Genomic DNA, 22,141 nt, shown 5'->3' with positions numbered 1-22,141 from the left:
GCTAATGACATCAAGACATTTCATTTCTCACCATCATAAAAATCTAATCCTGGTTATAAATGGTTTATCCAGCTAAACATTTTTTAAAAACCGAAAAACATCAGTTCTGATATAACCAGCCAACCGACGTCTACTTCTTGCCGGTTTTCTTCTTTGAAACTGGAGCAGTAACCTGTGGTTTAGGATGCTTTTCGGCCTCACTTGGGTCCAACCATTTGAGTGGATGACGGTTGAAGAAAGGCCAGTTAGGGATTGTGGTCAAGACAGTCAACACGACTCCACCAGCGTACACGTATATCATTAACTCAAATGAACCAACGACATAGCCTGTGATGAATGCTGCGACTGCAAATATTACCAGCATTATTTGCATCAGCTGCTCTGCTACCTTTTGTCCTTGCCAATCCATCTGTTAGTCAAAGGGCAGAATCGTAATTAGTATAATCAGTTTAGCACATTTTAAGCGACAGGTTGGATAACGGGTCGAGATGATGTCTTTTATCTTTACAACTTTTTAAGGGTTGAGCACGCCAAAAGGTGACTTAAATGACGACAGCCATATCGCAATGGTAAAAACACACACAATGAAAAAAATTAATTTAATAGATACAAAACAAAAGCCATACTAGTAAAAACGCAAGTTAACTTTTAAAAGGAAGTGATTTAGGATGTTCTAAACATGAGAGTACACAGTTGGCGAGTTTTGACCCGTTTCATTTATTAGCAAAAGTTTTAAACTTCAAAGTTTGACCCACTGGAGATATAAGTATAACACAACTTAAAATCAACCTATTTTTACAGAAAAACTTTTATATAATCAAAGGTCTTAATACTTGCAAATGAACAAAGTCAATAGTTATTCTACAAAATAATCCAAAGACTTGATTTAAAAACTAACTTAAAACTTGAATGTATTAATTTAATACTATTAAACAATCCTCCATGTAGTTACCAATCATATATAAGATAATTGCATTCAAAGAATTAAAATCATAATTAACGGGCACTTAAATCTAATAAATTGATATAACTCAATTTCACCATAAAGGCATAAAGTGAAGTCTAAACTCAAACCCTAAGTAAATCCAATTTAACACCGCAACACATTTAATTTTATATTGTTATCAACATACTGTATGTGTGCAATTAAGATCAGAAACATCAAGCTACATAAGGAACTGATAAACGAAGCAAGCTGATAAGCATAAACCGGTCAACGTTTATAGTCAAATCAAACACAGTAAACTTAAATCAACTATCGATTTCCCTAATTACGATCCAATTACAGATTAATCGCACAAAACACATAATTAATTAATCAGTAAACCTGTCCATTTTATGTTAAATTACAAATCAAGAGTATCAGAAATCTCAACAAAATTAAATCTACACCAAACAGCAAGTGCTAATTATAATCCGATTGGAGATTAATCAACCGAATAGCTAATTTATCATCAGATCATTCCGTTTTAGCTTAAACTATACCAGAAATCTCAACAAAATTAAATCTACAACAAACAGCAAGTGCTAATTACGATCCGATTAGCGATTAATCAAACGATTGCTTATTATAATCCGATTTGCAATTATTTGAACGGATACCTAATTTATCACCAAATCATTCCATTTTAGGTTAAATTGCACACAACAAGTACCAGCAAACTCAAAAACTTAAATCTACAACGAACAACAAGTGCTAATTATGATCCGATTAACAACTAATCGTACAAAACACATAATTAATCAACAAATCATTACAACGAGTACTATAAAACTCAACAACTTAAATCTACAACGCACAACAAGAGCTAATTACGATCCGATTAACAATTAATCTTACAAAACACATAATTAATCAACAAATCATTACAACGAGTACTACAAAACTCAACAAACTTAAATCTGCAACAAACAGCAAGTGCTAATTATTATCCGATTGGCGATTAATCAAACAAATACCTAATTAATCAACAAATCATTACAGCGAGTACTACAAACTTAACCTACAACGAACAACAAGTGCTAATTATGATCCGATTAGCAATTAATCAAACAAATACCTAATTAATCATCAAACCGTTACGGTTTAGGTCAAATTATACACTACGAGTACCGAAAAATGATAATAAAATTTTAATAAACAGAGATCTGTAAGGAATAAGATTAGGGCAGATATAAAATGGAGATCTGAAGAAGACTTACGATGAAATCCGACGGCTAAAATTTAGGGCGTCTGTTAGAACTGAATTTGGGGAAGAATATGATATTTATATATGCACTTTGTGAAATGAGTTACATAATACGCCCTTAGACTTCATATAACTTCAATAGTTAACTGAATTGCGGTTTTCGTTTATATGTTTTTTTTTTAAATTTACGGTTTTAGTCAAATAGTTTTAAATTTATGATTTTTCGTTTATTGTGGTTTCATTTCACTTGCAATTAAACCCGATTTAACTAACCTCGTTAAGTCTGGTCGTTAAACCCATCAATGTGTCTTTTCACGTTAGGGCAGTTTTGACATTTTTCTTCCCAACCTTAATCCGCAAGCCCCCCCCATGGGTAAGTTGGGGGTGTATTTGGGGGGTGGGGGTTGGGGGGTTTGAAGGACAAAACTGTCCCTCACGTGAGGGGCATACTAATAGGTTTAACGGGCAGACTAAACGGTGTTAGTGTGGTTGGGTTTAATTGCAAAGGAAATGAAAACACATGGACGAAAATCACAAATTTGAAATTATTTAACTAAAACTACAGATTTGGACACCAGATGGCCGAAAACCGCAATTTACTCAAAATTAAAAAACGATCATGCATTTCTCATCCCTCATGTCACATCACTTTTTTCCTTTTAAACAATTTTGCATGAACATTATGTTTACTTTTACTCGCTTAAAACTTATCATCCATAATCGGCACACCTTTAATATTGTGTCACTTATGGATGAGCGTTTTCGGTACGGGTACTGAATTGGTACCAAGTTTTTAATTTTCGAGATTGGGATTTTCAGAATCGGTACCGGTACCATCTCGAGCTCAATCATAGTGTCACCAGAACATAAATTGTTAACACGTCATCTAAAAGGGTTGACGGACTCTAATCAAGTTAGAGGTGCACAAAAAAACCGGTTTCGGAACCTAACTGGTGGAACCGAACCGGAACCGGTTCCAGTTCCTACCCGGTTGGCCCAATACCCGGTTTGGGTATTTTTGTACCCGAAAATCGTACCCGGTTCTCCTATTTGTATGTCCCCATCGGTTCCAACCCGGTTCCTACCCGGTTCTTAATTGTAACCGGTTCGGTTCCTACCCGAAAAAACCGGTTCCGGCGGGTTTTTTTTATTAGTCAAACATTGGTCAAATTAGCTGTTGGAACCGGTTCCAACGGTAATATAGCCGTTGGAACCGGTTTTTGAGAGAGAATAGAGCCGTTGTAACCGGTTCCAACGGTAATATAGCCGTTGGAACCGGTTTTTGATGCCCGCCGGAACCCAAACATCGGGGCATCTTGTTGTTTCGATCACCATAACAACGTCGTCATTAGTTGCCATTTGTTGTCGGTTTAAGCTTAATTGTGTTTTAGAGTGTGTTTTATAGTTTTGGAAGTGATTTAACAAGTACACACTCATACATTGGTATTTATAGAATGAAAAATGGCTAAATATAGTAATAAAACCGGTTCCAACGGTCAAAAACGGCTATATAGCCGTTGGAATCGGTTTCTAACGGCTATATTGTTTGAATTTCAAAAAAAACCGGTGGAACCGGTTTTTACGTAATAACCGGTCCGGTTCTAACCCTACCCGGTTCCTAAAAGTTTGCATTTCTGGGCATCGGTTCGGGTTCGGAACCGAACCGGTTCTTGACTGGAACCGGTTTCATTTTCTACCCGGTGTGAAAAAAACCGGTTCCGAATCGGTTCGGGTTTTCAAGGTGAACCCGATTTGTGCACCTCTAAATCAAGTTATAAATGTGTTAATCGAGTTGATGGGCTGTAAAAATATAGGTTAAAACATGTTAGTAGGTAACATGTTTAAGTAACCATGATGTGTTTAATTAAATGGATTGGCGTCAACCTAAACGCTACCTATTTATTAACAAGTAAAATCGAATACAACTTGCTTATTAAAGTAGTAAGATTTGAAAACCAAACACTAAACCTTATTATTTTTGTTTAGAGGGTCACAAATTGAAAACTAATTAAATAAACATGCATTTGGTTGAGTACTAGCTTGCAAAATCATCTTAAAAAATATTTATCATGCATGTATTTATTTTAAAAAATAATATTTCCATCTACACAACTATTATTCACATCAATATTTGAATATGTTATAATTAACAACTCACTTCTCACTTCTAAAACTTCATATCAAATCACCCCAATTCAATTCAATGAACAAACTAAGGTTTAGTAATCAAATCATACGGTACGCATGTAGAACGAACAGATCAATTCTAGCTCGTTTAATTGAACGAAAGTGCCAATGCAAAATACTATGATTTGTTAAACAAAGCAATAAGAAAACATAACTATCTTTCATTTGACAACGAAAGAAAACATCCAAAAATCGATTATACTTGCCACAAAGACAAAAGCGTCAAACAAAGATAGATCGTCTTCAAAGCACAAATGACAAAAGTAGTTCAAAACTGTTTGCGTCAAACCTACATGTTTCTATGACATGAACTAAGCCTGAGACTTCTTTGACTTCCCGCTCGTTGCCAGTTGCGATTCAGCCTGCAGGCAAAATTAACAAAGAGACGCATTAGATGATTATCGTAGAAAAACCAGGTAAAAAATACTATTAAGAAAATGGTAAAAAAGATAAAATAACAAAATAGGTACATAAAATTGAGAAAAAAAGAGGGTAACCCAATATCGTTACAGAAAATAAAATAAATGTAACACATATTAAGATTTTAGATGTTTAAGACACCAATTTCCTTATAAAATATAACATCATTATTAGTAATATAACTACTGAAAATAGATAAAAATGCTAAAACATAAAATCAGAATTTAAACCCATTATAAAAATGTAAAAATTAGGACAGGTTATGAGATTACCTCTTTCTTCACAGGCTCTTCCTTTTCAGACAAAGTCAACTCAATGTGACAGGGAGATGACATATATGCTGTAAAACAAATAATAAACCAGTTCAAAATGTGATTTTAATATGAATATATCCAAGATTTCTTATATAAATACTTACGGTTAATTCTTCCGTGAGCTCGGTATGTTCTACGCCTTTGCTTTTGAGCTTGATTTACTTGAATGTGAGAAATGAAAAGCGCATCAACATCCAATCCTTTAACCTTCAATCAAAAACACAACAAACCTTAAATTTAGAAATTTATTGTGAATTCAAATAAATAAGAAACTTTTGGATTCACCTTATATATTATCACAAATAGTATAAATGAGTAAAATCATAAAATTCAAGTGATTAAAAAAACTACTCATCACAAAATAAATGTGCAAACACGAAAACACACTATTAAAGATATGTTTACTTGAATGCATAAAATTATTAAAAAAAAAAACATAAGGGTTTTAAAATAGCACACCTCAGCGTTGCTTTCAGCATTTTTGAGTAAATCCAAGATGAATTTAGCTGACTTGGCGGGCCACCGACCTTGACCATTAGAGTGCCTGTTTTTTGCCTGAGCAGTACGACCAACACCCCTGCAAAAGCGGGTGAATGGTATGGCCTGTTTGTGGGCAAGAACATCCTCCAAGTATCTTTTTGCCTTGATCAAAGGCAACTTTCTTATGGCATGTGCGGTTTCTCTCGTGTTCTTCAAAATTGTAAACAAAATTTTATAAGTTAATTACCACTTGCCTCAACTATTTTTCAAGCAGTTGAAAGAGACATGGACTTATACACGCAGACATATATAACACTATTTAAAAAAGATAAAGAGGTAATGTACTAACATTTCTATAAAACATAATAATATATAAAATTAAAGAATAACCGTAAAAGTACCTTGAAATGACATCTGAGATCCGAACCCCTAGCTTTGCAGGCTGCAAAACAAAAGAAAAAAATTCAAAACCAGACAAACCGATCAAAATAGATCAGTGCGAAAAATAAATATATTTCATATAAATCTTAGTAAAATAAATCTAAAAATAAAAACCAATGCCCCTGCTAAGAAAATGATTACTACGCTACACTACACAACTAAAGCTAGTATAACACATTAACAACTTAAAATTCAATCAGTTGATAAAATTAACAGAAATGTAGAATTATCAGTTATTTAAACTTATTATTTTGAAAAACATGTAAAGCGAACTAGTGATGCATAACTAAGAGATATTAAGAGTGCAAACAAGTCGAACTGCTCGCAAGCTACTCGAGATCCGCTCGTGAAAAAGCTTAATCAAGCCCAAAACTAAGCTCGCTTAACGAACGAGGCCACGTTTCAGTTATCGAGCTCAAACCAGATCGCGAGCCTAAACAATCCTATTATTTATATAATTTTTAATTTCAATTATATAATGATAATAATATAAAAACATAACTAAATTATTTTATATATAAAATTATAGATGAAACATATGTGTGTGTATATACATATATATAGACACACACAAAATTGTAATTGTATAGAAATAAATTAATAAACAGTAAATAAATATATGTGTATATACATATATACATATATATAGACACGCGCACACAAAAAAATTGTAAATGTACAAAAAATAACTAATAAATAGTAAACGAGCCGATCATGAGCCAAGCTTGAGCTTGAAAACTACTCACCGGCCAAGCTCGAAATGAGCTTAGCTTAAGCTCTGTGTAAGTTAAACAAGCCAAGCTCGGGTTCAGCTCATTTGCACCCCTAGATATTATAACGTTTTCAAACATCTATCAATCTCAGCTAATTTAAGGAGAATTCAAAATCAATTACTAATAAACTTATTATTATGATTCTAAATGCTCAAATCAAACTATTAACAGTTTATGAAACACGAATCGAATATGTAATATAATATATAGAGATCGAGAGCTTACACTTTGTAGGATTATCAGGCTCCTTTGAGTATTTCACCTAATAATAATCAATTACTAATTATTGTTAATTATTACGAAATTAGCAGATAAACATATATAATAATGTGTAACACGAGATGTACCATTATTGCTGCGGCTGCTAGTGTCTGAAAGCTTTGAGATGAAACCCTAGGTGGTGGTTATAAACTTATAATATAACGATGGTCGGTTGTTACGTTCGTTGGATATTAGTTATTGGGCTAGTTTTGGAATTGGGTCGTTAATGGGCTTTTCCTTTTTCTAACTTCTAATATAAATTTTGTTAACCAATCCCTTAGGGTAGAGGTGCACTAACCGGGTATTCTTAGGAACTGAAACCGGGTAGAAACCGGTTTCGGGTATGATCAACAAAAGTCAAAACCGGGTCCGGGTAGGAACTAGTTCTGGGTATTTGACCGGGTATTGGCCGGTTCCATCTGGTTTTTTTCGGGTTCCGGGTAGGGTCGGGTTTTTACCGAGTCAAGGTCGGCTCCAGTTCTAGGTACGGTTCCGGGGGGAAACCCAACGCCCGGTCCGTACTCGGGGGTTGGGTAGGGTCGGCTCTGGTTTCGGGTAGGAACCGCCGTGTCGGGTCCGGAATCGGTTTTTTTGCCCATCTCTACATTGGGGTGTGGACGGTTCAGTTATTAGTTTTGGACTCTCGGTATAATTAACCAATCGGTTTTCGGCTAGGTTGATTCGGTTAGTTTTTCATTTTTTGGTTTGGTTTGATTAGATTCGGTTGATAACCAGAATCAAACCTCGGCTAAAATTGTTTGCGTAGAAATACATGAAATGGATGCATAGATATAAATCTGAAATGAAGATAGAAATACATGAAACAGAGGTATAAATACACGAAATATGGTATGGTACGTGTATAAAAACCATATAAAATAACTGGTTAACCGAGGGTACAAAAAGTAGTTGGTTATCAATTGTCAGTTAATTCATTTTTAGTTCAATTTCGTCGGTTTTTAGTTCAGTTTCAGTTACAATTAGGTTATATAATGTTACCACAACACCACCATTATCAACAGGGCGCCAACACATTAACATTGAAAATTCTCACAATGAGATGGTGCCCATGCAAGCCAACCAATCACACTTAAAAAAAATTATTTGTTTATCCGTTAAAACACAACGAGATTGTTAAAGGGTGGATTAGTTAAAGTTCAATAACTAAGTTGCACACTTTTTAACTATACCACGTCACACGACGCAAATCGCCTATTTGGTATCCTCTCCACTACACATAGCCTAATGAATGAGCTACCTACAAGCTATATTTATAGATTATATAAAGGTTTTTTTTTATCATGTAAATGAAAAATCTATATTATTGATTTATTGTAATTTCTTCCACATTTGTGTCCCAACACATTTCTAAAAACCACCAGTTTTATATTTTAACTAAGGCTGAGGGGTGTGGGGCTTCAACGGGGGCGCCAGGCGCTAACACCACACCACCGGGGCGCTAACCGGGGCGCTAACGGGGCGCTAGAGCGGAAAAACATGCAGGCGCAAACTGGTTAGCGGGAGAAGAGAGAGAAGCACAGGGATGGTTTTTTTGACCGTTGGGAGCCGACCAAACCCAAAAAAAAAATATTTTTCCTATATAATTATACCCCATTAAAGCCCCCATTAAAGCCCCCCATACCAGGGCCAGGGGCTCCAACACCCCCCTTATCCAGTTTCTCTCTCTGCCACACGTCATAATATTATTGGTTGGAGCCCCCATTAAAGCCCCCCACACCCCTCAGCCTAATCAGGTGGTTAATTTTGCATGTTCATATAAAGAACACTAATCATGAAAACATTAAAGAGTGCAGAAATACAATGTCTGTAATCTGAATAAATTAAAGTACTGGTATTTAGACTAGAAGATATACGTCGACAAAAAACTTGAAAACGCGATGATATCCACCCACTCGGGGAAACGACCTCTTAATGTCTTCATGGAGTCCATTAAATACTGTTCTACAACACCGACTTCAATACGTACATCTCCTGGACCATTGGTCTGCAAATTAAAGGATATAAATTAAAAAATTAATCTGGCTGTTGGGTAACAAGCTAAAACAAGGTCGGGTCGACCCAAAATTGCTTCTCGTCCTTTGGTTTCACTGTTTGATAAGTAAAAGTAATAGACTTACAAAACCTATGCTATTTCAAGAATAATATAATTTTGACAAAAAAATGTGTTTAAAATTACCTGTTGGGATGTCTATTACCCAATTTATTTTAATATTTTTTATAATTAAATCAATATTTATTCACAGATATAAAAAAGTAGTGATTACATCGAAGCAGAAGGCAAGCGGGCAACAAGATGCGCCAAAATCCGATCTTAAACTTGCCTCAAATAATCGATTACACTCCTAACTATTATATAACAAATTTCAGCTTTTTAAAAACTTCAACTTATTACTTATAGTGTTCTATAAGATTAAATAATACATTAAAAACATAATCGATTTTTGATTCAGGTAAATAGGTTCGGGTAATTGGGTGGATATCACTTTATGCCATACCCATCCTAAACCCAGAAATGTTTTTAAAAGTAATCTCATACCGATGTTTTTTTGGTGATATATCAGTCTTAAACGTTAACAGTACAGCTATATAAAATTTTACCTCTAACCAAAAGGTCCAGTTTTCATTTGCTACACCGCTTAGTCTACATATATATGACGGAGGAGCACCTTTAACAATTTCAGGGGCTGCAAAAAACGTAAAAAATTAGAATCAACAATTAACTCAGTTTGAGCTATTATTTTCGGTTTATCATCTATGCACCGGTCAAATAACTCGCGACTAATAGTCAAACAATTCCATATAAAACTAGATAACGGGACAAAGTTTTCAATATGATGACAGTTATTTACCTGGAAGGGTACTGTTTGCAAACGACCAACCAGAAATTGGGCCTGTTATGTTGAGGACGGAAACCCATACCTCCTTCAAGGAACTGAACGTAAACAAATAACAGAAAACCGTCATTTAATCATTCTACTAAATAATTTGATTTTTCTTTATCTACATAACAGGACACAGGTCAAACAAATTGATTTCGACCTATATGTTTGACCCATACCAGTATTGACCTGTTTTCTGACTTGCCGGACCCCACCCGTTTGTTCCTTTCACTTACCCTAAAGAAAATTCCAAGTGAACTCTGCGGGACCCATCGGCCGAGATGGTCTCCTGCTTAGTAGTTGATATGTGGGGAAAATATTTGTAATGTCTCGTGATTTCGTCTTTACTTGCAGGGAACTTTAAGCTTCTTGAGAACAAGGAAGACAAAGGATATATTGCCTGACAGAATGAAGTCATGAACAACCTTGATCAGTAGGTGTTGCAGGTTATGTTTTTTAATATCTAACAGTTTAAATGGGTAAAATAAAATAAAAACTAGCTAAAATAACAAGCTCGTTTGACATAGAAAAAAAAAAGAAGTTTTGGGTCATTTGGAGAAAAAGATGTTTCGGGTTATGTTTTTATCTCTAAATGTTCATATAGGTAAAAAAGTCTAAAAAGAATTAGATGATTTTAATCAACCATGAGTGCTTCATGTCAATAGTGCTTTCAACTTTTCAGGTTATGTTCTTATAAAACTAAAGAAAATAACTAAAAAGGATGAATTATAATAGTCAAGTCAACCAATTTAAGCGATTTGGGCCATTTTTACATTTAAAAAAAAAAGAAAAAAAAAACAGGTTCATTTAAAGAAGAAAACGAATAGAAGATTAATAAGTGTTTCACGTCAACAATGGACCATGTTATGTTTTATCTCTAACGGGTCAAATGGATTAAAACTGCCAATTTTGCGACCTTAATAAGTAAACTTTTAAAAAATTGCCCAAGTATGGCACATTAAAAATCTCCTAAACTAATTTTCTTAAACACTTAGATTATTATTAAAAGATATAAAATTCGCAACCTAACCAAACCCATTACCATACCGAAAATTGTAAATTCAACCACCCCATTTTTTCACCTCTAATTTGAAAAAATAAAATTACTGTTTAAAGAGTTTTTACCATCCAATCTTCTCGATCAGACAGATTAGCCGTTTCAAATGAAAAATCTGAATCCACATGCAGCTCTTTTGCAACTTCAGGAGCATGTTTGAACAGGTAAGGTAATCCATTGGAGTCCACTACAGACAAATCATAGCTGGTATCTTTAATATTTCCTGAATCTGTTAATCAAAGAAATTAAAAGTGGTTATAAGAACAGAACATACAATGGTAATCAAATTTAAATGTACTTAATTTATAATATTATTTCACAATAACCAAGTAACCAACACCAAGCATATTATATAATCTTATATATGTGAATAATATACCACACCCAAGTAATCTTTTAACAATAAAAACCAACAGAAACTTGGCCCCGTGCAATTTTAAACAATATTTTTTACATCAATATGGAAGGAAAATGGGCATATAGAATAAATAAAAGACAGCTCTTAAAGTAGAGATATATTTTATACCTGCTGTAACAACAGTATGCTGTAGAATGACACGTTTTGGTGCATCGTAGCTGTATGGAAAAAACTGTGATGTGAGGGCCAAGGCAATCACACTGGTATGTAGTAAGAACTGCACAATAGACGATCGAGCAAGCCAGTTACCAATAACTGGTAAAATGGGTCCCACACACACACCGGTCACTGCTCCAATAGTTGCTGCCACTATAACATCAGGAATGTAATACCCTGTAACCAACGTCAAATGCTTAACATGTTAAATGGATAGATTTGTATGTGTTGTATCTCAAAAAGGTCTGCAAAGAAAAAAAACTGCGCGAACGGGCCAAAAGGATTGGACACCACTAAGGGTGGCAAACCCAACCCAAATGGGTTGTTTTGGGTTTAGATGGATAAACTTTAAAAGTAAAATGGGTTAGGATGGATCATATAAATTCTACAAGTGGGTCAGGATGGGTTGGAAATATACAAGTGAGTTTCATTTAAGGTTAAAATGGGTCAAAACAAAATATCCAAGTTATCCAAAATTTATCTATTTCAAAATACTCAAACTATCATGTGCGAAACAAAACTCATCCGAAACCCAAAAAACGATCAAAACGAAACAAAAAACCCTGAGCTGACTAAAACGAAACAAAAACGAAACTGAAACGAAATAGAAAAATGACCAAAACGAAAAAAACGAAATGAAACCGAAAAACTGACCAAATCGAAACAAAAAAAGTGAAATGCAACTGAAAAGCTAACCAAAACTAAACAAAAACACCGAATCGACCAAACCGAAACAAAACTGAATCGAAATAAAAAACCGACCAAAACGAAACTAAAAACCGATATGAAACCGAAAAGTTGACCAAAACGAAACAAAAAAAACGAAATGCAACTGAAAAGCGGATCAAAACAAAACAAAAACACGGAACCGACCAAAACGAAATAAAAACACCGAATCGACCGAAACAAAACAAAAAAACCAAAACGAAACTGAACCGAAATAGAAAAACGACCAAAACAAAACAAAAAAAAAGCGAAATGCAACTGAAACTGACCAAAACAAAACAAAAACACTGAACCGACCAAAGCGAAACAAACAAACCGAAACGAAACTGAACCGAAATAGAAAAACGACCGAAACAAAACAAAAAAATCGAATTGAAACTGAAAAACTGACCAAAAGGAAACATATAAAAAACTAAATGCAATTTAAAAACCGGACCAAAACGAATCAAATACACCGAACCGACCAAACGAAACAAAAAAACTGAAACAAAACTAAACCGAAATAGAAAAACGACCAAAACGATACAAAAAAACCGATATGAAACCCAAAAACTGACCAAAACGAAACCCAAAAAAAAAGCGAAATACAATAAAAAAGCTTAGCAAAACGAAACAAAAAACTGAAACGTAGCCGACCAAAATAAAACAAATGAATCGAAACGAAACAAAAAAAAACGAAATGAAACCGAAAAAACTGACTAAAACAAAACAACACTGAAACTAAAAGCATTGAAACCGAGCAGATACCGAAACCGACCGAAATGAAAAAACAAAACCGAACCGAAAAAAAACCCCGAAAAACTCGAAATTGAACTGGTACAAAAAGTTCTTTTTTTTTATGAACGAGGATGATGGGGGGAACATTTTAGTTATTTTAAATTTTGCGTTTTTTAATTATATTTTGAGTTATTATTTTTTTAATAGTTTTTTTTAATATTTTTTTGAGGGGTTTTTAAAACTCTTTGTATGTGAACCTTTCATTGGGTCAAGATGGGTTAGTGTAACATCTTGACCCATATCCATTCTAACCCTCTATTTTAAAAGTCTATCTTGACCCATACCCATCCTGACCCATCACCCAAATCCAACCCAACCCACTCCCATTGCCACCTCTAGACACCACACACATACAATTTTTAATATGTGCGACCTCTTGAATCCTTTTACTCAAATAACTAAATTATTATTTTTTGACATTTTTTGTCAAAAAGAATTTATTTAAACAAGTTAGTTATTTCTATAAGGTGATTTGTAATGGAAATAAATAGGTCAAACTAGGAAACCTTTGTTATAAACATTTTGCATTTCTCTAAAAAATGTGGTAACAATTGAAACACTAATAGCGAAAAATATACAAGTTTTGATCAGCCCACAATTGGCATATATAAAAGCAGATATACTTTTACTCTAAAACGTTTCAAAGTTATGAAATTTAGTTTTGAGAAATAACAGTAAAATCAGATATAGCAGAAACCAGGTTTGTACACGGTTAAAAATAAATTTACCGGCTGTTTGGTACTAACCATGAGGAGGTGGAAGCGAGCCCATCATACCCATTTTCTCAATTAAAAACTGAGCTAAAAACCCAGAAAAGTAGACAGAATGCAGTAGGCAGGGTATAGAAGGTACAACTAATAATGCTGCTGACCTGTCAAAACGAATTCAAGTTAGACATCAAAGTCATAAAACCAACATAACACCAGCACTAAATATTACTAAACTATATATAAATCAACTGTCATTTGAGCTTATTCAAGTTAATAATAGATGACTGACTTAAAGAAAAAACGAGCATGTAACTTTTGGTACAATTCCGGTTGGGTTGACTTGATTCACGTGTAAGTCCTTAGACTTCATTTGTGCATGATTAAGCACCCTAACTTTGAAAAGCAATATGATTAACATAAAAGTCCTTTTTGCATGATTAAGTCACAGAAGTTAATTAAGGGGACTTTTTTGTTAAGTCTAGAGATTTAATACTGCAAAAATAAGGTTCGCGAACTTATGTTGAAAGTTAGGAAAACTTTTTTTCACAAGTGTTTTTAAAATACAAAATTGGGTGATGGTCAGGATGTTTGACACTTTGACCAGTTCCTTTCTTTGTTAATTTGTTTCCATATTACAATTTACAGCGAAAAAATAACCCAAAGTGGCCAATGCATAAAGAAATGGGTCAAAATTGCCACCTTTAAAAACAAGTACAGAAATGAAATTCAGAAGCCCGTGTATTACCTTAGTGATTCAGTACCATAATACTTGACAGATAAACGATACAAAATCCATGCAGGAACCATAAAAGCAGCTAACGATAAAGCCAAGAAACCTCCACTTAATCCAAAAGAGAAATAAGCCTATTTAAAAAGATTGTATTAGCTTTCACCAATCTGAAAAAAATAATTATGCCATGGAACAAAAAGAACTGTAATATTATATTAATACACACCATACTGATAGAAGCATATAAGCCAAATGCACCCCAATACCGAGCTTCCTCCACAAGTTCCTGTGAGACAATATTAAATAAGTAAACCATAATTCACGAAAGAAACATAATAAAATAAATAAATAAATCGAAAAATGATAAAAAGCAAACCTCTTTTGATGATTTGAAAATATAACGATCTTGAGAGAGAGGGAAGAAATTCCAACAAACTCTTGGAAATAACATCCCAGCAAGTGAGCACGGAATAAACATCAAATACGCCAAGTAAGGATGAGCAAACCTACATTTGAGAACAAATTAAATAATTAAAATAAATCAGATATGAAAACATAAGTAGATAAGAGTTATTTGCAACTACTAAACTCAAATCCTATTAGTAGAGGTGGCAATTTCATCCTAGCTAAATGGGTCAGATCAGGCTTTTAAAAGACCAAATGAGTAAATTCAAAAATAGCAACTGTATGTGAAACGAGTTGAAAACTGAACAAAGTTTACTTTCAACGCGCGGAATCTCCTATTATCCTAAATCGTTTTACTAGAAAAAGTGAAACAGATCGAATCACAGGTTGACCCAAACACGGCCCATTTGACCTAAAAATTTATTAGTATTTATTGTTTTCACATACTAGTACTTTAAATTTACAATTTTACAACAAAAAAAACATATTCATATAATTCAATTACATTTTAATTATAAAATCCTATGTCAATTACCTTTTAGTTCTAATTTTTGGCAAAAGATACCCAAGCGATTTAATTTATAACATTACACATTTAAAAAAATATAACAAAAAAAAATAAATGGTTAGACAGGTCATCCCATGAACCTCAGTTAGCCCAAACATGACAACGGGTTACACGAACCACCTCCTTTGCCACCTCTACCAATTAGTAAATTCAAGAAATTATATGCCTCACCAATTCATTGACTGTCCAGCAAACAACAATCTCAAGATAGAAAATATAATCGGGAATATAACTCCGAGGATGAACCCGAGAACATGAAACAAAGTTCCTGCAATGCCCAAATCACATAAACAATTGATTAAATGACAATCTTATATGTTTGTGTTAATCTGAAAATAATAACTGCTTAAACATGTAGAAGTCACTACCTTTAATGAAGTCAAATAAAGCAGCAAAGGAGCATAGCAGACCGTGCTTTGGAAACCGCAGAATAAATGGAATGAGTAGATACATGGCTACGGGTATACTATGAAATATCATCCCTTGACTTCTAGAATAGTAAACCTGATTTTAAATAACAATCTTTAGAAAATCAATAGATTTTTAATAATAAGTAAGATGGGTGTGTAGACTAACATTTCAAAAAGGTTTTGTTTTTAAATGGGTTATTTGTAAAACAGGTCAGTTCGGATTGACACGCCAACAATATTTGTCCAATTCTTTAATAAACAATGAGTGCATTAATTATGATTTGTTCATTTGTTGATCAAAGAAACAATATTATTACAATAATAATCTAGATATTTAAATATAATAGTATAAAACGTATGTCCGTTAAGTTAAAAAGGAAAGCTTTTGACATGGTAGAGATAAAAACACAACTCAAAGTTTTAGTTGTAACATACCAGGAACCATGACAAATAATCAAAAAACATAGGATGTCCATCATCATGTTCTTCAGCAAATCCACGATCATGAGCATTTTGAAGCTTTGATGAGTTAGTGAAGGCTTTAACCACACTAAATAAGTTATCCCCACGGGCTTGAATGCTTCCAGGTCTAGTTAATAAAAAAAAGTGCATGAATTAGAAAATTTACATGAACAAAGCGGTCATAATATTGTAAATTAGTGAACTGTACCAAAGTATCAGTGGTAATTCATACAATAATCTTTCCACCGAATCAGTAGACGTATGGTAAAAATAACCCCGTTGCACAAAGATAATATCTAGTCCAGGAATGCTCCCAAAATCAGTGGCAAACATTCTGTAATCAGTATCCCCAGGAACAATGCCAAAAATATCCTGCATGCAAGATAAATAACAGTAAAGATAAGTTCGCTTAATAAATAAGAACAACTTCATAGATACTGAATATGGCCTATGAGAAGTGAAAATTCTGACAATAATTTGTGTCATGAAACTTATTATATGATCATTGTGATTCAAACGGCAATAATCAGGATTTTTTTCGAGTTTTGATAAAGTGATTCAAACAGCCATTTTACTTTTCGCAATAATCAATGGCCGTTTGATAAAGTGATTCAAACGGCAATAATCAATTAGATAATCAGTTGCAACCAAACTCATTATATAAGCAAAAAGTAAAATGGCTTACTTACCCTTAAGTATAAAACTTTAGTTTAGAGACTTTTTACCTACCTTTCTCATTGTTAAGAATAACATCAGGAAAAACAATAATTGCTGGAATCATTAATTACATTATGTGGATGACTAGACGATAAGAGGATAATTTGTTATATTTCAAGTTTTTAAAAAAAATAATCATACATAAGTATGAACTCTTCTGTCAGAATTTGTCACACACTCATGTAGTTTGATTATCTGATTTTTACAATGTCACTATCTCTTGCAACAATTTTAACTAAAATAATTAACATAACCAGTTCAAAACTAAAGAAAATAATATATAATAAATATTTATAAATCAAAACAAAAAAATTTATCTACATAAATAACTGAAACTATTATTAAAGCAGTAGAGAACTTAAAACAACCTGTGCTGCACTATTGCCCATAGGATGTATAGCTGATTGAGCATAGACTTGTGAAGGCCAGGACCCAGGTCCAGATTGGCAGACAAAATCTGTAATTTCAATAGAATAATTATAATTTCTGGAAAACAAAATATCTGAGAAAACATTTTTACACCAAAACATAGTTGTACAGAAAGGGATCATATTAAGAAAACTCAGTTAAACAATAGATAAAACTTTAATATTTCTCACTTAATTTAAATAATCAAATCAATTTTAAATTAATACTAATAATGACCAAATAGCTATATAATCCATACATTTTCCAGCTTTAATTTGTTATTCAGTTTAAAAGGAAAAAGCAGATAGCATTTGCTTGGTACAAGATGTAATGCAAATGGAGAAAACTTCTCATGGACATATAAAGAAAGTACTATTAATTTTAAAGGTTGACATTGTTAGCAGACACACAAACCATTTATACATTCATATTAGAAGCTAAAAGCACTTCAGCTACTTACCAAGCCCTCCAGCTCCAGAAGCTTCCAAATTTATGAAAGCTCCAATTGTATTACGCCATTTATGTGTTGTTATAAAGCCATGTGAACCCTGGTAAATAAGCAAATTAATAGTTACTAAAAGGGAAAATGATAATTAAAAAAATTAAGAATATAAAATTGAGTGAAATGTGAAGCGATAAATCACTTACAAGCATAAAAAGTTCTTCTGCACCGTTGAACAGAAATATAAGAGGTTTAGGAGGCACCCACCCTGAATCAATTGTCATCCTTGCTACCTCCAGTATCGATGCTGCAAGAAATAGATAAAATAATGAAATCATATAAGATATTTAAAATGAATAAAAAACAAGGAAAAGTGTAAGAAAATAAAGCCTACCAACACATGAACCACAGTCGCTGGCACCTGGTGAACCAGGTGGGCTATCAAAATGTGCATTCAATAAAATGGCAGGATCTGTATCTGTAGACTCTAATGATGAAACCCTGCAAATTAGCTAAGATTAAAACCCCGTGTGTTTTTAATTAAATCATTAACTAATGCAATGACCAAAAAACATTACATTGAAGTACCTCATTACAATGTTTGTGTGATTCCTGTATCCAAGAGATAAGCTGTGACCTAAAAACATCATATTGAAAGACCCGTTAACTATATTTTCCTCAATTTCAATCCTGTAACAATCAAAACAAAAAAGTAATACTTTATTAGTTGCATACTTGTATGTTCTGTTTTAGAAAAAATAAACAAAAAAACATGTGTTTGTATACCAACCTTACATTAGATCCAGCGCGATCCTTCAACATTTCCAGTTGTGTCCTTATATATTTAGCAGCATCATGCAAACCTTGACGCCCTTCCTATCATGAATCACATAAAAAGATCTATTAAAAACAAATAAATTGCATTTTTTTAATACAATTAAAATATTTTTTAGGTTGGTGTATTGTTACCTACCCATGTTACATGTTCATAGGATGTTAACTGTTACTAGGTGAGTTGGTTTTCCATCACTCATAACAACTAAAACCACAATGTGCACCAGTGGGGACCAAAAAAGTTTGTAATAAATTATTTTAAAATATAAGTTTTGAGTATTAAACGTAAATAAAAAGATTTGACGTGACCGGTGAAAAACATAAACTTTCTTTACTTTCAGCATTAACACCTGGACTTCTTTTCTTCTTTTTTTTCATTAAATAAATAAATTTGAGGTGGCCCAGCATATGGTATGACATCATCAACTAGATATATACTAAATGAGCATGATAAAGAAGACTATGGATGTTGGTGATTTTGCAGCTGGGGTTCACATTGAAGTACATCACTTGATATTCTTAGACTATGCACAACTGTTTTTGGGCAGCGACATAAATTGGTCAAATAGTGGAAATTAAGCCAAGCCTATATGCTGACATGCACATTCCACTCACCAGTGAAATCATATGTAGATTTTCCTTTTTCTCTTTATTTTTTTGAAAGGTTAACGCACACAAACTCTCAATTTAAATCAAAATCATTATCAACAAAAAAAGAAAGAAAAACACAAAGTTGATGGCTTGAAAACACAAAAGGTTCCAAAACTAGAATAATGATGGCAAGTTTACACACATGTACCTAAACTCCAGAGGAGGTCAACTAACAGCCCCATCAGTTAATATCAGATGCAACCATTAGGGGTGTAAACAAGCCAATCCGGCTCGTGAGCTTCTCGAGACCGACTCATTAAAAGCTTAAATCGAGTCAGGCTTAAAGAGCTCGAACCTTAAAAATAAGTTTGTTTGATAAACATTCTCAAGCCAGAGCTTCACTTATCGAGTTTGATCTAGCTTGCAAACCTAAACGAGCCTATTATTATATATATTTAAATTTAATGTGTTAATTATATATGTTTATATAATAATACCTATTATATATAAAACTATAGTAGTATATATATATATATAAGTTTAAAAATATAATTAAAATACACAATATTAGTTAAAAGTGTATATAAACTATTTAATAAAAAATTGTCGAGCCCGAGCTGAACTCAAACATGAAAAAACGAGTAACGAGCCGAGCTAGAGCTTTAGAGAAGGAGCTCGAAACTAGCCGAGCTCAAAACAAGCTGAGCTTGGGCATATGCATTCCTTAAAAGAACTTCCAAAACTCTATCAAATCAAATCACACTTTCGCTCACCTAAACAACACCGTAACCTCCCAATCCCATTCACCACAAACAAACACAATTCACATCTACAGTACAATAACATATAAACAATCAACCAAATTCGAGTACAAAATATATATATATATATATATATATATATATATAAAGTTATATTAAATGTAATATACTATAAAATTATGATAAAAATAACTAAATAGTATATATTACGTTTATATAAAAAAATTACAATTAAAATATATATATAAATAAAATAACTAAAAATGAATAGAAATCAATTAATAAATAAAATAAACTTAGCCAAGGACAAACTTGAAAAACTACTCAATAGCCAAAGTCGAGCTCTCGTAAATCAAAACAAGCCGAGCTCGATCTGATCGTAAATCAAATCACACTACCGTTTCAACTAAACAGCACCACAAACAAACATATAACTTCGAAATATATATATAGTTATATTAAATATATATATATATATATATATATATATATATAATTATGATAAAAATAACTAAATAGTATATATTACGTTTATATAAAAAAATTACAATTAAAATATATATATAAATAAAATTAATTAAAAATGTATAGAAATCAATTAATAAATAAAATAAACTTAGGACTCACGATCCAAACTCGAGCTCTCGTAAATCAAAACGAGCCGAGCTCGAGCTGATCGTAAATCAAATCACACTACCGTTTCAACTAAACAACACTACAACCAAACACACAACTTCAATTCTAAAACTACACAATTCACGTCTACACTACAATAATATATAAACAATTAATCAAATTCGAGTGATAATAATAATAATAATAATAATAATAATAATAAAATATACCTGACGGCCGTCAATTTCATGCGCCAGCACACGAATATGCTCAACGGCTCTAGCTTCCGAAAACCGATCCACTGGAGCATCAAAACCTAACGGCGTTATAAACTTCATCTGCATAACGTAATACGCCACCATTGATAACGCTCCGTACGTAACCGCTAGGGCTAATAGTAGCTTGAATCCGGCTTTATCGCCGGAGCTTAACCTAAACATTAATAATAATAATAATAATAATAATAATAATAATAATAATAATAATATTGGATTGAGATCTGGAGGTTTTGAAGAGTAAGAAGAAGAAGAAGCCGGCGGGATTTGAAATGGAAGAGTGTAACTGTGTGTGTAAGTGTTAATCGATGGTCGGGTATTTATAGTGGGACAATTCTAAGAATGCAAGGTGAGTTTCGACTTTTGTCTTCGTGTTAGACGAGTTGTTCACGAGCTGCTTAATGTTTGAGATTGGCTTGTGATAAAACTCTATTAAGTAAACTCGTTTAATAAACGAGCTTGAATCAGCTCACAAGCTTAAACAAACTTGTCATTTATATAATTTTTAATATATAAATATATATACATGTATATTTAGTAATAATTAATTTATAATTTATATATATAATGTTATAAAAATTAACTAAAAAATTCGTATATTATGTTATATATATAAATCTGTAATTGAAAAAAATATATAAAGGTTAAATAATAAAAAGTGAATGTGTCGAGATCAAGCTTGAAACAACTACTCACCAGTTGTACTCGAGCTTTAGAAATAAAGATTGAAATGAGCAGAGCTCGAGATCTATGTAAGTAAAACGAGCCTGGTTGAGCTCGGGCTCGGCTCGTTTGCACTCTTGCTTTAAAGTCACCCAGATCTACTCATGACAGTTATAAAAAATTGATATGTGGAATTATAATAGTTGGGATGACTGTATCAGGATAAGAAAATTGTCGAGACGGTTTTTTATAGCACTAACCTGCTTGTGACTACTATTGGTTGGGGGGGACGTCGAGACGAATAATACGAGTAAAAATAATTATGATAATATAAAATTTAAAAAAGTTGACTAAATAAAAATAGTTATTCCTACTAATTTTCTCTCATATTTACTTGTCCCTTTTAATTTGTTCTCTAAATTATTTATCCCGACTTTTTTCTTTTTCTAAA

At 32.9% G+C, this 22,141-nt stretch overlaps 3 protein-coding genes across 3 annotated transcripts; all 3 read right to left on the bottom strand.

Moving 5' to 3' along the window:
* Positions 1-5: 5 nt before the first annotated feature.
* Positions 6-439, bottom strand: LOC143569867 (signal peptidase complex subunit 1-like). The gene has a single exon (XM_077055666.1). The coding sequence runs from the start codon at positions 407-409 to the stop codon at positions 131-133; it is 279 nt and encodes a 92-aa protein (XP_076911781.1). The 5' UTR covers positions 410-439; the 3' UTR covers positions 6-130.
* A 4,110-nt stretch (positions 440-4,549) lies between these two features.
* On the bottom strand, positions 4,550-7,175 carry LOC143569866 (large ribosomal subunit protein uL22y-like). The gene is made up of 7 exons (XM_077055665.1): positions 7,152-7,175; positions 7,030-7,066; positions 5,992-6,032; positions 5,570-5,800; positions 5,215-5,317; positions 5,069-5,136; positions 4,550-4,738 (listed from the first exon to the last, which is right to left on the bottom strand). The coding sequence occupies exons 1-7, from the start codon at positions 7,152-7,154 to the stop codon at positions 4,688-4,690; spliced, it is 534 nt and encodes a 177-aa protein (XP_076911780.1). The 5' UTR covers positions 7,155-7,175; the 3' UTR covers positions 4,550-4,687.
* A 1,646-nt stretch (positions 7,176-8,821) lies between these two features.
* LOC143569872 (uncharacterized) lies at positions 8,822-21,334 on the bottom strand. Its single transcript, XM_077055673.1, has 21 exons — positions 20,983-21,334; positions 18,742-18,827; positions 18,540-18,641; positions 18,346-18,452; positions 18,158-18,258; positions 17,970-18,057; positions 17,470-17,558; positions 16,617-16,756; positions 16,358-16,511; positions 15,881-16,016; positions 15,684-15,780; positions 14,916-15,045; positions 14,766-14,825; positions 14,555-14,673; positions 13,846-13,970; positions 11,549-11,773; positions 11,091-11,251; positions 10,202-10,365; positions 9,936-10,018; positions 9,685-9,770; positions 8,822-9,070 (listed from the first exon to the last, which is right to left on the bottom strand). The coding sequence occupies exons 1-21, from the start codon at positions 21,190-21,192 to the stop codon at positions 8,927-8,929; spliced, it is 2,607 nt and encodes an 868-aa protein (XP_076911788.1). The 5' UTR covers positions 21,193-21,334; the 3' UTR covers positions 8,822-8,926.
* Between the last annotated feature and the right edge of the window lie 807 nt (positions 21,335-22,141).

The sequence above is a fragment of the Bidens hawaiensis genome, unplaced genomic scaffold (genome assembly GCF_021521415.1).
Source record: "Bidens hawaiensis isolate Kalapana, Puna unplaced genomic scaffold, B.hawaiensis_p1.1 tig00024691_1, whole genome shotgun sequence".
In the NCBI taxonomy this organism is placed as follows: domain Eukaryota; kingdom Viridiplantae; phylum Streptophyta; class Magnoliopsida; order Asterales; family Asteraceae; genus Bidens; species Bidens hawaiensis.
Note: the sequence above shows the minus strand (reverse complement) of the source record. Positions and strands in the feature narration are given on the sequence as shown.